Below are 14,037 nucleotides of genomic sequence, written 5' to 3' on the forward strand. Positions count from 1 at the left end.
TTTCATATAACCAATTTTTGGTGGAGAACAATAATTGGCTGTAAATTGAAAATCATGTAAAAATTTTTAATGTAATAAAAAAAAAATAAAAAAAAAAGGACATTATACAAAAAAACTCTACAGTCTATGCTTATATTCTGTTCCTGGTGTGGAATCGTGGCTCCACTGAAATCAATGGCAAAATTCCTATTAACTTCCATTTCACCCCAATTTTAAAATATTTTCAACAGATGCATGTAGGACTAGAAAGATACTTTTTGTAGGGAAAGGGGAATTTCATCGTGTACTTTCTGTTGAAAATTTGTCACTTCCTCTCCCTTCATCCCAAATAAAGCTTGTCCAAACATACCAGAAGGAACACACAACAGATAGCCTTCATAAAAATACACATTTTCAGCAACGGCCTGGTAATTGCAACGGTTTGTTGGGGGGGGTTTTTTTGAGTTGGTGGTGGTGGTGGTGGTTTTTTAAGCATTAACTACCTTAGTGGTGACCATTTAAATCATTTTCTGTCAATTTTTTCACTTTTCTGAAATTTCATGAAGGACATTCTGCCAGATGCTACCTTCCAATAATAAATTTCTGTGACATAATTTGAGACATCTCAACTGTACTGTATACTTGTTATTGCAATAAAAAAAGGAAAAGAGAAGTATCCTACGATGTAATTTGTCATTGGTTTTAAATCACATATTTACTTACCAGACTGTAAAGACTACACAGGAGCTGTGTCTCAAGTTATGTCAAAAGGAGCAGCACTTCAGGCAGCAATGCTAGGGTATTACAAACTTGCTGAAGACATCCTTAAAAAGAAGATATTCCACCTTTCAAAGAAACTATGTCTAAAACAATTTTCTTTTTAAAAAAGTCAATAAGGCTTACCATGTATGGTATCATAAATTGGAAACCATCCAGAGATAACTGTAGCTGCCTCACTATAGAGCAAAGGATCAATATCAATGTACACTTTGCCAATGGCGTCATTAGCACTGTAGGTGTCATGATCAAGAACCGTGATCTGCAAGGGCTCATCTTGTAGGTCTTCATCATCTACCTAGAAATGCATAAAACTTCAGTATTTAATCAATACAAGAAAACTTTGCAGGAAAACAATTGAGGAAAACAAAAGAATGAGAGTTTAGTTATATACAATATGTTTACACATAAAATTTGTAACTATTGTGTCTTGTATACAAACAATACACTCATGGATTCTTCTCTCCCCAAAGTGACCACATTACTAAAGGACAGCAGAGCCACAGGCAGGTAAGGCATGAATCACACACACTTTTAAAACTATCATTTAATCGTTTTTATTCATAGTCTCCACACACACTCCCTTTACCCCAAAAAATTATTTTTGACAGGAAGCATCAAAAACGTAAATAGGAACTCTCACACCTTCAACTACAACAGCTGTACTACACACCATGATAAAGATAAAAATGTGTACTGATGTTGATTTTACATAGCATTTTTGCGTTTTTGAACTGGTTAGTGATTGATAAGTAAGTAAGTAAAAGGCTTTCTATGCATCCTACAGAAAAACTCAGTAAGCTGGACATAAAACTTTACTAATGTCTAAAGTAGTTATTGTTATTCCAATCTTTGAAATGTGGAATTCTGCTATCATTTTTTCAATGCTGTTCTTTTGCATTTCTCAGCCGAACACACTTTCCCATGCAAAAAAGACAGAATTTAGAAACTTCTGTTACACAGAATAAGTTTTCACTCCACAATGCTTAGCCAATTCTTCTTCCTCACACCCCCAAAGAAGCAAATCCCCAAAATCAAAGTACAGTAACTCCTCACTTTACATTGTAGTTATATTCCTGAAAAAGGCAACTTTAAGCGAAATGATGTTAAGCTAATCCAATTTCCCCATAAGAATTAATGTAAATGAGGGGGTTAGGTTCCAGGGAAATTTTTTTCACCAGACAAAAGTATATATCACATACACACACACACACACACACACACACACTATAAGTTTTAAACAAAAATGTAATACTGGTACACAGTGATGATGATTGTGAAGCTTGGTTGAGGAGGAGTAGTCAGCGGATGGGATATTTCTCTTACTGCTAAATGATGAACTAGCAATTGGCTGAGCCCTCAAGGGTTAACTCTCTCTCTCTCTCTTTCTCTCTCTCTCTCCAAGGCAGCAGAAATGGAAGGATATATGTGCATTTCCCCTTTAAGTACACTGCCTTGTTAATTAGATCAGCTTGCTGAGACCGCAGCTCTGCAAGCTCCCTCAGTCCTGACCTGAGCCCTGGTGTGCTCCCCGCTGCTCTATGGAAGATGGGGTAAGCGGGGTGCAGGAGCAGGGGGGAGGGGGACACCCTGACATTAGCACCCCCTCTTCCTTCCCTCTCCCCCCACCCCTCCGCACAGTAAGCAGGAGTCTGGTGGAGCAGCTCCAAGGCAGAGGGCAGGAGCAGCACATGGTAGTGGGGGGAGGGACAGCTGCAACTGATAGCCTGCTGGGCAGCTGCTGCACAGGGAACTAGGGAGCAGGGAGCTGATAGGGGGAGCTTATAGGGGGGCTGCTGGTCCACCCAGGTTCTAAGCCCCCACCAGCTAGATGCAACGGGCTGCTCTTCCTGCAAGCAGTAGACAAAGCAAGCGGCTGCCAAACGATGAAGGGAGCATTGCACAACTTTAAACGAGCACGTTCCCTAATTGATCAACAGCATAACAACGAAACAACGTTAACTGGGATGACCTTAAGTGAGGAGTTACTGTATAAAAGTGAAAGCTGAATTAAAGTATGCTTCCACTTCACATTACTACACTTTAGCAATCACCATGGAAAACACTATTTGATCCCACTAATTTATATCTGTCTTAAATATTTATAACATTACCAACTACTCTCTCACTATATATAAGTACAACACAGAGACATTTATGTCATGTTATCTTCGAATGACATTCCCCAACACTACTTAACACGTAAGTACGTTACAGGGTAATCATTTTTTAAACAGTTAAATACCATTGGCTATGCGATTCAAGTGTAATCATGTTTTCTTTTTATTTTGGCATTACTGAAACAAGAAGAATGCAACACAAGTGTTTTATTCAGAGCAGAATGTCAAAAGCCAACTATGATGCTGCTGTATTCAGATTAAAGTAAACTGGTAAGGTTCTGCGAGTTGATGAAGACCTACTGAAAAGTACTGAGTGCTCATAGCAACTTTTGAAGACAATGATAGTTGAGGGTGCTTGATAAATAGTAGGGAAAATACAGTGCTTTATGCAATCAGGCCCCAACATTACAATATTTTATACTTCTGTAACTTTTTAAAATGTGATGCCTGATAAAAGAAATAATACAGAAGACAGATAATTGCCTGCTTCTTTCACTATAATGTTAGTATATCTAACATATTCCAAAAGCAAACTCACTTTCATATTCAAATTAAAATCTTCCTGTTTATTGCATTTTTATTAACTATGTGGGTACTTGAAAGAAGCCTATTTAGTTAGCATCTTACAATTTGTTTTCCTAGTTCAACTTCACCCATTTCTAGAACTACAGTATTAATTGCATAATGCTCGGTTCAACTAGTAAAAATCCAAGGAGCCAATCCTGCAAACCTGTATTTACACAACAATTCTCAATGAAGTCAATGGGACAGTTCCTGCAAGTGAGGACTACCATTAGAAGTGTTTGCAGGAGAGGCTTCTATATTACCAACTATTTTTACAATACTTTGACTCCCAAACGCACACATTTTATTTTGAGACCAGAATTATTTGACTAAAACGTTCCAAATCAAATATCCATATAAATATACACAGATGACATTTTACAAAAAGACTTACCTCAAATTTAAACCATTCTGAGTTCCACTGAGGATTGAGGGATTTGGGGTACACATCTGTCTTAAATGTGGTATTTCCAAATTTTACCTAAAAATACAAGCAAACATTCAATGACAAATAAAAGAATATCATTTATTAGTACTTAGTAATTTATTCCCAAGTATATTGCTAGTTAGCTACTGAAACAGATCCACAGGATCTGTGCTATACCTCAGCTTTTAAACAGTCTCTTGGAAAAAACCCTTTAGTGTGTCAGAGCCCCAAGGCATCTGACTCTTTCTTCACAGTAGGCCATGCAGCCTCACTGCCTCCAATACTGAGACTCGGGGCTACTGCTTCACAGCATGAGCTCTTCCCAGATAGTCCAGTTTAGACAGACTCCTGGTTAACGACTTGTACACTCTTCAAGAACTAATGCACCTCAGGAAATATTCACAGTGGCACCACACAGCATTTTTAAAACAGAGGAGGCTTTGTTACTCAACTGGAACACAACACTGTCGCCCCATCCAAACCCTCCTCTCATTCCCGACGGCCCCCCTGAACCCCTGCCCCATCAAACCCGACTGCCCCCTGCCACCCCATCCAACCCCACCCTCTTCCTGACTGCCCCCCCAGGACCCCTGCCCCAATTCAACCCTCTGTCCCCCCGCCAACTGCCCCGACCCCTATCCACAACCCCACCCCACCCACCACCTCAAACTTCCCTGCCCTCTATCCAACCCCCTCTGCTCCGTGCCCCCTTACCGCGCTGCCTGGAGCACCGGTGGCTGGCGGCGCTACAGCCGCACCGCCCGGCTGGAGACGGGCCACGCTGCCACCGCCGCACAGCACAGAGCACCAGGTCAGGCCAGGAGCTGCCCCAGGAGCTCACAGCCCTACCGCCCAGAGCACTGCGCCGGGAGCAGAGTGAGCAAGCTGAGGCTGCAGGGGAGGGGGAACAGCAGGGGAGGGGCTGAGGGCGAGCCTCCCGGGCCAGGAGCTCGGGGGCTGGGCAGGACAGTCCCGTGGGCCAGATATGGCCCACCTCTGGTCTAGAAGATAGCATCAAAGATGCTTAGTTTTGCAGTTCTCAAACTGTGGATTTGTGTCTCCAGAGATAACATGCTTGTTAACAGCAAAAATGTTTTTAAATAAATAAATAATATATAGAGGTGAAAAATAACAGACCTCAACGCTATTGTCTCTCTGCAAATTTGTGTACACGGAGTCAATCCCTTACCTCTCTCTAAAAGTGCAAAGTTTCAAAAAGTTCACTGAATAGGAGATTGTTGGGGAGGAATAGATCTGGACAAGGTGAAGAAGTCTGGAGATAAATGTGAGAAGGGAGGGACAGGCAGTAGAAACAAAAGTGAAACTGTTTGAGCAGCATATTCCAGGAATCTTGAGGTCTTTCTGAGTGTAGCCTTCATTGATTTGAGATCTACCATACCATTCTCTCACTAGAAGGGAAAACCTATAATGGCAACAAGCCGTAAAAAGAGACCCAGTTTGGGAATATTTTAATGACGTTCCTCTACCTGTGGGTAAGAGAGGCATGCGTGCAAAATGCAAACAGTGCAACAAAGAAATGCAAGATCTCGCTGCCCCAATGAAACAACATCATGAGAAGTGTTCCTTCTCAGGAGGAAGCTACGTTGAAGACGATGAAAGTAACATGTCTGAACATCCAGGATCTTCAGGTTGGTAAACTTTTTTATTTCATATTCTTTCTTAAGGAATGCCAGTCTTCCTTCTGGACTATTCTTGAATTCTCATGTTTGAGCAAAATATATAGTTGTTACTCTGAGGTACTATCATTTTAGATGCAGCTGTGATAAAAAAAAAATCGCTGAAATAGGCAGATCTTCCTTTTACTATTTCACCTTTAAAGTAGTACTGAGTATCAGTGAATGCAATGAGTAATACTAAATGAGCAGTATGGTAATAATAATTAAATAAATGCATTGACTTATTTTGTTTAGGAGAATCCATCCTCAACATACAGGATTCTGAAGACTATCCACCGTCAAGATCACTATCATCTTCTATATTTTCAGAATTATCTGCCAATGATAGTGTTTCAATCACATCATGTATGTCACATAGCCACAGTATATCAACTATAGCAAAAAAAAATCTCCATCATCCAGAAACAACCATAGATAAATTTGTGATAAGAACCAGATTACAAAAAGAGGTAATTGATGAAAAAATTGCCCAGTTTGTTTATGCAACAAACTCTCCTTTCCGTCTGATTGAGAACCCACACTTCATTAACATTGCTTGGTCATTAAGACCAGGATACAGTCCATCCAATAGAGCAGATGTTGCAGGCAAATTGCTGGATAAAGTGTATGAAAAAGAAATTGAGCAGTGTGCAAAAGGTCTAGAGCAGGGGTAGGCAACCTGCTGATTTTCAGTGGCATTCACACTGCCCAGGTCCTGGCCACCGGTCCGGAGGACTCTGCATTTTAATTTAATTTTAAATGAAGCTTCTTAAATATTTTGGAACCTTATTTACTTTACATACAAGAATAGTTTAGTTCTATATTATAGGCTTATATAAAGAGACCTTCTAAAAAGGATAATATGTATTACCGGCACGCGAAATCTTAAATTAGAGTGAATAAATGAAGACTCTACTTCTGAACGGTTGCCGACCCCTGGTCTAGAGTGTGAAATTGTTAACTCAAGTCTTGATGGGTGGAGCAATGTCCACAATGATCCTGTTTTATGTGCTTGTGTGACAATGGAAGAAGCACATTTGATACATCAGGAAATGCATACACAGCAGAATACTGACAAGAAGTAGCAGTAAAAGCTGTAATAAACTGTGAAAAACAATTCAAATGTCCAGAATCATAGAACACTAGAGTTGGAAGGGACCTCAGAAGGTCATCTAGTCCAACCCCCTGCTTAAAGCAGGACCAATCCCCAGACAGATTTTTACCCCAATTCCCTAAATGGCCCCCTCAAGGATTGAACTCACAACCCTGGGTTTAGCAGGCCAATGCTCAAACCACTGAGTACACTCCTTGGTCACAGACAATGCTGCAAATGTATCCAGATGGCACTGTCACAGCAAAAGTTCTCAACATTGGGCTTAAGAGAAATGTTGAACACATGCTAAGTACCCTGAAGCCTATTTCTGTAGCCTTGAACAAAACGCAGGGAAATAGCTCTTTTATTGCTGACGCTGTATAAATTTGGAAGGAACTGAGTGAGATCTTAAAAAGAGAAATATGCAGTGACAGAGTTAAATTACAAGCATTAAAAAAACGAATGGGACAAGCGCTATCTCCAGCTCATTTTCTTGCAAATATTCTCAATACTCGGTAGTAGGCTCAAACCTTAACTGCTGAAGAAGACGAGTGGGCTATGACATGGACATCCAGCAATCATCCCTCCATAATGCCAACTATAATAAACTTCAGAGCTAGGGGAGAACCATTCAAGAAATATATGTTTGCTGATGATGTTTTAAAGGAAGTCACACCAGTGAGCTGGTGGAAGTCACTTAAGCACTTGGATTCAGAGACTGTTGAAGTAATAATCTCACTTTTTACAGCAGTAGCTTCTTCTGCCAGTATAGAAAGAATATTTTCTTCCTTTGGACTAATTCATTCCAAATTGAGAAGTCGTTTGGGACCTGAAAAAGCAGGAAAACTTGTTTTTCTTTTCCAGATTATGAACAAACAGGAAAATGAAGGTGAAGACGACTGAGTTAGCTGCAGAAGCCAATATTTTAAATTTCTCATGTTGACCTAGCTGACATAGTCGATTTAAATGAATTTTTTTAAATAAAGATTAACTATTTTAATTAAAAACAAAACAAAAACAAATGATTTAAAAAAACTTGAATGTTTTACTAAATTCAAAAATTCATATGCTTGTTTTCTTAAAATATTGTATGTTTGCTGTTGAAGAAAAAAATCCAGAATACATAACGTTGTTGTTTTAGTTAAATAAAACAATGTAAATGTCTGTCTGATGATGTTCTCCTCCTAATACAGCATGGCAAGAAAATCCTCCAATATTAATGATTAACCTGTTGAACTGGAGATAGTTCACCTCCCAAAGACTTCATAAATACCTGCTTCAATTACTTTTGGTAAATAAAATAACCAAACAATCATTCATTTTTTGATACAGCTGTAAAACTAATCTGAAAAGTTTTCAAAATAGATCACTTTTAAAATGTATACTGTGTACCTTCTAAAAATGAAACCTACATCTATCTCTGAGTTGTGAAGAATATGTATTAAGGTTATAACAACCAATAAGAATGCACTTTTATGTAGAAATCCATGATTAAAGTTTTCCTGACTAGTGAAGTAAATCAAATCCACCCTTATGCGGACTGTAAATATATTATCTCCACAAATCTATGCTCCAAAATAATTAAAAGTGATTACTCTGGAACTATACTCCTGATACAATCGCAATCCAACACAAAATTCACAGCAGTAAGATACATTATAACTCTCTTTTCAGACAGCATTCACCTGTCCATAATACTAATTATCCCAAAAAGCAGGGACAAAGGGCAACCATGGACATGTGAATGCAAGATATTTGTAAAATACCTATCACTGGAATGTCAACTAATATTCTCTATACTTCTATTGATTATTGGAGTTTCAGTTTACCAACAGTGTGGTTTAAAGATATAGTGCCAATTTTTTTCAAGGGTTTATAATTCAGCTGTTTTAAGTCACACTGAACTGAAACTCGGAATATCAGTTGTCACACTGGTTATTTTGTTATTCCAAACAGCTGTATTTAATTCTGCTAAGTATATTTTGTTATTTTTAAATAATATCTGCTCTTGTGATTTTAGTCACCATTTTTTCCACTGGCAACTGCCCTATGTACCTCCCTATTCATGGCTTCTTCCCAGGAGTTCACGCTAACATTTCTTCCTAGATGCCCACCCACTCAAATTAAACATGGCAAAGAAAGAATCCACCTCCCCCAAAGCCCTTACCCCACTCCTTTTTCCATCACAGCAGATAATTACACCATCCTTTCTATATCAAAAAGCAACCACCCCAATGCCATCTTCAACTCCTTTCTCTCCTTCCTCCTCCTGCCTTTCAATGCTATTGCTAAATCTTCATTTCTTCTTCTAGAAGTTCGCCAAATTCTATCTCTACTGCCAAAACCATCATTCATGTCTTGGTAATCTCCTGCCTGAACTACTACAACCTCCTATTCCTTAGTTCAGAGGTTCTCAAACTGTGGTCTGCGGACCACCAGTGGTTTGCTAGTTCCATTCAGGTGGTCCGTGGATAGTTCCCTCTAAGGTGCACGCTGGGCAACCACACACAAGAGAATGAACGGCCATCCACCTAATTAGTGGAGCCGTGCAGGCATGGCTCCATTAATTAGGTGCCTGGACCCTGGAGAAGACGCACATGTAAGGTGAGGTGGCCTTGGGAGGAATGGGGGTAGATGGTAGGGGGCAGTGGGGTGATACGAGGGGGTGGAGGGCATATGGGATGTGCAGGGCTGTGGCCAGAGAAAGAGGCGACTTTCCCCAACTCCAGGGCTGCGGCTGACAAAGAGAGACAGCCCTCCTTCCCAGCTTCAGTTCTGGGGCTGCTGCAGTGGAGGCGAGAGGGGCACATCCATCGCATTAGAAAGGTAAGACTGCTGCTATTAAAATATGAGTTGTGTGCTTTTATGTGTAGAACAAAAAAATGTTAATTATTATTAAGGGGTTGTTTTTTTTATACAGCACTTTTATCCAAAGCACTTTACAATAGTTAGCTAACAGTACAAACAACATTTGGAAAGATCATTAAGTAGTCCACCGAGACCCTCAGCAATTTTCAAGTGGTCCGCGGAAAAAAAAAGTTTGAGAACCACTGCCTTCGTTTACATGACTCATTTGTCACCTCCCTGTCTATCCAATAGGCCAGGGTTCTCAAAGCCGGTCCGCTGCTTGTTCAGGGAAAGCCCATGGCGGGCCAGGCTGGTTTATTTACCTGCCGCATCCGCAGGTTCAGCCAATACGGCTCCCACTGGCCACAATTTGCCGCTCCAGGCCAATGGGAGCTGCGGGAAGCGGCGCGGGACGAGGGAGGAGCCAAACCTGCAGACACAACAGGTAAACAAACTGGCCCGGCCCGCCAGGGGCTTTCCCTGAACAAACGGTGGACCGGCTTTGAGGACCACTGCAATAGGCCACTGCTAAACTGATCTTCCTCTTCCACTACTCTCTCATCACTTACAATTCACTCCCTCAATGGTTTTACAATGTTGTCTACATCTAATTCAAACTGCTCATCTTCACTGTGAATGGTCTAAACAGCTCTTTCTATATCTCTGTATGAAATGTTTGTATGAAAACCAAAAAAAGGGTAGCATATTGTTACTACATTTTCTATATGGCAACTCAAAACAAATTTTGTTTGATAGTACAGTAGTTGTAAATAAATGCAGTATCACAACATTGGGTCTTGTTCCCACAGTCAGCTCTGTAGAGACAAACCCATACGCCTATCAATGGGGCTTCACGGGCAAGGTGAGGGGGGTGCAGAGTCTGCCAATTCAAAGCTCACAGGAAGATCAGACTTAACTAAAAGACTTAGTGAGTGGCATAGGCTTTGTCTGAAAACAGAAAATACTTCTAAAACAGGTTTTAAAATAACTAAAGCTATGGTTCTAAGAAAATGTAAGACTGAGCAGTGAAACCTTAAATCAATTTTCTATCAATTAAAATGGATGTATCACATAGATGCATACAAGTAGTTAATTGCACAGCTTTGTAGTAACACAAATGTACAAGTTCATCTGCTGAAGAAAACATGCCAAACACCCACAGATAAAAGTCTTTAAAAGCTCTGCTTGCAAAGTCTAAGTAATTTGTAAAGTGAGCACAAGGAATAGCAATAGTTCCAGGTTTTTCGCTTTATTAATTCAAATCCTCAGAGAAATTAAAAGCAAAAGACTAGCATCAACTGTACACTGACATCACAAAACCAAGCACTAAAGCATACAATTATTAAAAAGAAAACTAAAGGCTTTCAGCAACATTATTAAGTTTGCTAAGTGCAATATATGTAGTTTTTTTTATTCCTACCTTCCTTGTTGAAAATGAAGTTTAATTAAATTATTGTTACTAGGGAATATCATAAAACATATAAGACTCTCCACTAAGTGAAACGAACACTAATGTAAATTTGTCCCAATATTTGGCAAAAACAGGCTTGTATAAAACCAACAATAATGTTTCACAAACTGTTCTAAACTCCCATAGAAATAGTTGTTCATAAATTAATCATACACATGCAATGTTTGAAATCCAAACATTGCGGCACTAGGAACTAAAAAGTGAAACTAAAACTATAAAAGTAAAATAATTTCATAGATTTAAAAGAGTTAAACATGAAGGCAAATACCATCAGATTAGGCCTGAATAAAGACTGGGAGTGGCTGGGTTATTACAAAACCTAAACTTAATTTCCCAAATACTAATTTCTCCCTACTGTTACTCACACCTTCTTGTCAACTGTCTTTAATGGGCCACTCTCTTAACACTTCAAAAGTTATTTCTCCTCCCTTGGTATCCTGCTGTTAATTGATTTCTCTCATTAGACTGACTTAACACTTGGTAAAGCAACCCACATCCTTTCATGTATTTATACCTTCTCCTGTATCTTTTACGTCATACATCTGATGAAGTGGGTTCTAGCTCGCAAAAGCTTATGCCCAAATAAATTTGTTAGTCTTTAAGGTGCCACAAGGACCCTCCCAGAACAACAGCACCCTAGGAGAATCAAAAATTTAGTCAGGCATATTTATAGTACAAGTCATAGACTGATCGCCGACCATGAATTTTTGTTTATTGCCCATGACCTGACAAGGACTAACAATATCCACGACTAAATCTTAGCCTTAGATATGAGCCAGAAAGCATACACAATTTGCCTTTCAGACTGCATTTAGAGTTAGAATAATAGAATATCAGGGTTGGAAGGGACCTCAGGAGATCATCTAGTCCAATCCCTTGCTCAAAGCAGGACCAATCCCCAGACAGATTTTTACCCGTTTCCTAAATGGCCCCCTGAAGGATTGAACTCACAACGCTGGGTTTAGCAGGCCAATGCTCAAACCGCTGAGCTATCCCCTAAGGTTGACAGTTAAAAGAACAAATCCTCTTATTAACCTAGAAACTACTGAGAAGATAAGAGGCCTAGAACCCTACAACCCCATTTTTAAAGCCACTGTTCAGATCAATACCACAGTAAAGCCAAAAGATTAGGCAGAGATGTCAGTCCATTCCCTCTGGTCGAGGGCCATCCTGAATTTATCAGCCTCATCCTGCAGCCGAACTTGCACATTTTTTAAACAGGCAACAAAAAACTTTCAGGACTCACGAAATCATCACATCTTTCGGTGTGACACGGGGATATCGCATCACAAAATCCATGTGGGATGATACACTGACTGCATGACAAGAAAACGCTGTGGCCCATTGGGGCATCAACAGACTGAGCTGGAGCATCACCCGTTGGTGACACACTAGGGCACCACTTCTGCCACCACCCGCATGACACAGCGATGGGTGGGATGGGAGCTGCGACCACCAGGCGGGTGCCCCATGCTCAGGGAGGAACACCGAGGTGTGACCGTGCGGCGGGGGGGGGGGGGCAGGACTGGGCAAGGTGAATCCGGCAGCAGGTGCTTGGAGACCTCCAGCTCCGCAGGCCACGCGGGAGCAGCAGGCAGCTCCGCACAGGCGCGTGGCCTTGGGGTGGGAGGCACGAGGCACAACCCCGCCCCGCCCCAGAGATCAACAGCAACCCGCGCCCCTGCCCTTCCCCCACACCTCCACGAAGGCGTCAGTCAGGTCACTGGCTCGGTCCATCACTGGCAAATGGCGCCCGGCCACGATCTTGACCTTCAACTTCCCCGGCATCTTCCTGCCCCCAGCTGCAAGGAGAAAACAACAACAGCAGCGCGTTTGTGTCCCAAGGCACGGTAAGGGAGCGACGTGCGCATGCGCGAAGCTGGGCAACGGTACGCAACTCCCTCACTCCCCTCCCTTCGGAGCGCCCATGCGCATAGCCCGGGGGGGGGGTGGAATTCGTGGACCCGCGCGCATGCGCCAAAGTTCTAGGCAGACCGATTGGGAGAAAAAGTCGTCTGCCGGGCGCATGCGCCGGCGTTGCTGGGTGATACTAAAAGAGAACCTGCTAATCGCGCCTAACGGCTATTGAAGGTTATTTCTTCGCACCGTTGTTTGATGCCGAGGCCCCGCTCACCTCCCCCTCCTCCCGGCGTGCTCCGCAGAAAGGAGTAGCAGGGGGACTGCTCCTCCTCTAAACCAAAATGGCGGCCGCCCTACGTACGGACTGAGTTAGATTGTGTCGAGTACCGAATCGTCGATCGGCCATGAGCTAGGCGCGGGCTAACACTGTTGGGTAGACAGGCGATGTGCTTGAACGCCGCATCATCGATTGAACATCCCACGGCTCAGCCTCCAGGTCACTAACGCGAGCAGGTGCGGAGGGTGGGATGCGGCAAGGCCAAGTGAAGGGTGGGGAAGGATGTCTCCGTATCTGCTCCCCGGGACCCCCGCTTGGGTACCCGTCCCAGTGCGCCTGGGCGGAGAGAGCTCGGCTCCAGCCCGCTGCTGTCCCTAAGCCTCCCGCATGCTAATAGCACAGGTAGCAAAAGAGCCTCGCTGCCCCTAGGGCCCATGAAATGCCAGGCCGTGAGCGGTATCTCGGCTTGCGGGTGCCACAGAAGTAAACCCCAGAAGATCCAGTCAGTTTTTATCCATCTGTGAGGTTCCCCTGGTGTGATATGGACTGGTGATCTGTTAGGTCACTCCAGTCCTCGACTCTGGGAGCCAGCGTTACCCTGCTCTGCTGTGAGAACCCCCCACTCCCGGGCTGTTCACGCACAGCCTCTGGCATGTAAACTGCTCTCAGCCAGGTGAGTGGGCGCTTTTAGCCAGCTGCTGCTTGGATTGTGCAACCGAATGACGCTACCCAACATCTCCGGTCCCAGAAACAACCCTAGGAATCTCCGTCTTCCAGTGTCCAGTTATGCTTGCTGGATGCTGCAAGCTAATATGAGTTTGTCAGTTTAACAAAGAAATTGATATGTACCAGGTTTGTTATCCCCAGGGGAGTCTCTGACACACTTCAAACCAAATGCCCTGCCTCAGGTAGAATAAACAAATAAATTTTATTAACTCCAAAAGAT

At 42.3% G+C, this 14,037-nt stretch overlaps 2 protein-coding genes across 17 annotated transcripts in view; one reads left to right on the plus strand and one right to left on the minus strand.

Moving 5' to 3' along the window:
- Window positions 1–13,118, minus strand: part of C2CD5 (C2 calcium dependent domain containing 5) — a 114,572-nt gene extending 101,454 nt beyond the window's left edge. For 12 of the 14 annotated variants that reach the window (XR_005600111.1, XM_039543253.1, XM_039543245.1 and 9 more), the window contains exons 1-3: window positions 12,653–12,756; window positions 3,835–3,921; window positions 883–1,054 (exon numbers count right to left, since the gene is read on the minus strand). Coding sequence is in view for 13 of the 14 variants with exons in the window: in XM_039543253.1 (XP_039399187.1) it covers window positions 883–1,054; window positions 3,835–3,921; window positions 12,653–12,742 (349 nt within the window). In the remaining variant the exon portion in view is untranslated. The other 2 variants (XM_039543190.1, XM_039543184.1) reach the window with 2 other exon arrangements.
- Window positions 12,660–14,037, plus strand: part of ETNK1 (ethanolamine kinase 1) — a 79,955-nt gene continuing 78,577 nt past the window's right edge. Inside the window, exon 1 of one of the 3 annotated variants that reach the window (XM_039543365.1) lies at window positions 12,660–12,804. The gene's annotated coding sequence lies outside the window, so the exon portion shown is untranslated. Of the gene's footprint in view, window positions 13,328–14,037 lie in introns of all 3 variants that reach the window. The other 2 variants (XM_039543347.1, XM_039543340.1) reach the window with 2 other exon arrangements.

Source organism: Mauremys reevesii, linkage group 1, assembly GCF_016161935.1.
Source record: "Mauremys reevesii isolate NIE-2019 linkage group 1, ASM1616193v1, whole genome shotgun sequence".
NCBI classification, from domain to species: domain Eukaryota; kingdom Metazoa; phylum Chordata; order Testudines; family Geoemydidae; genus Mauremys; species Mauremys reevesii.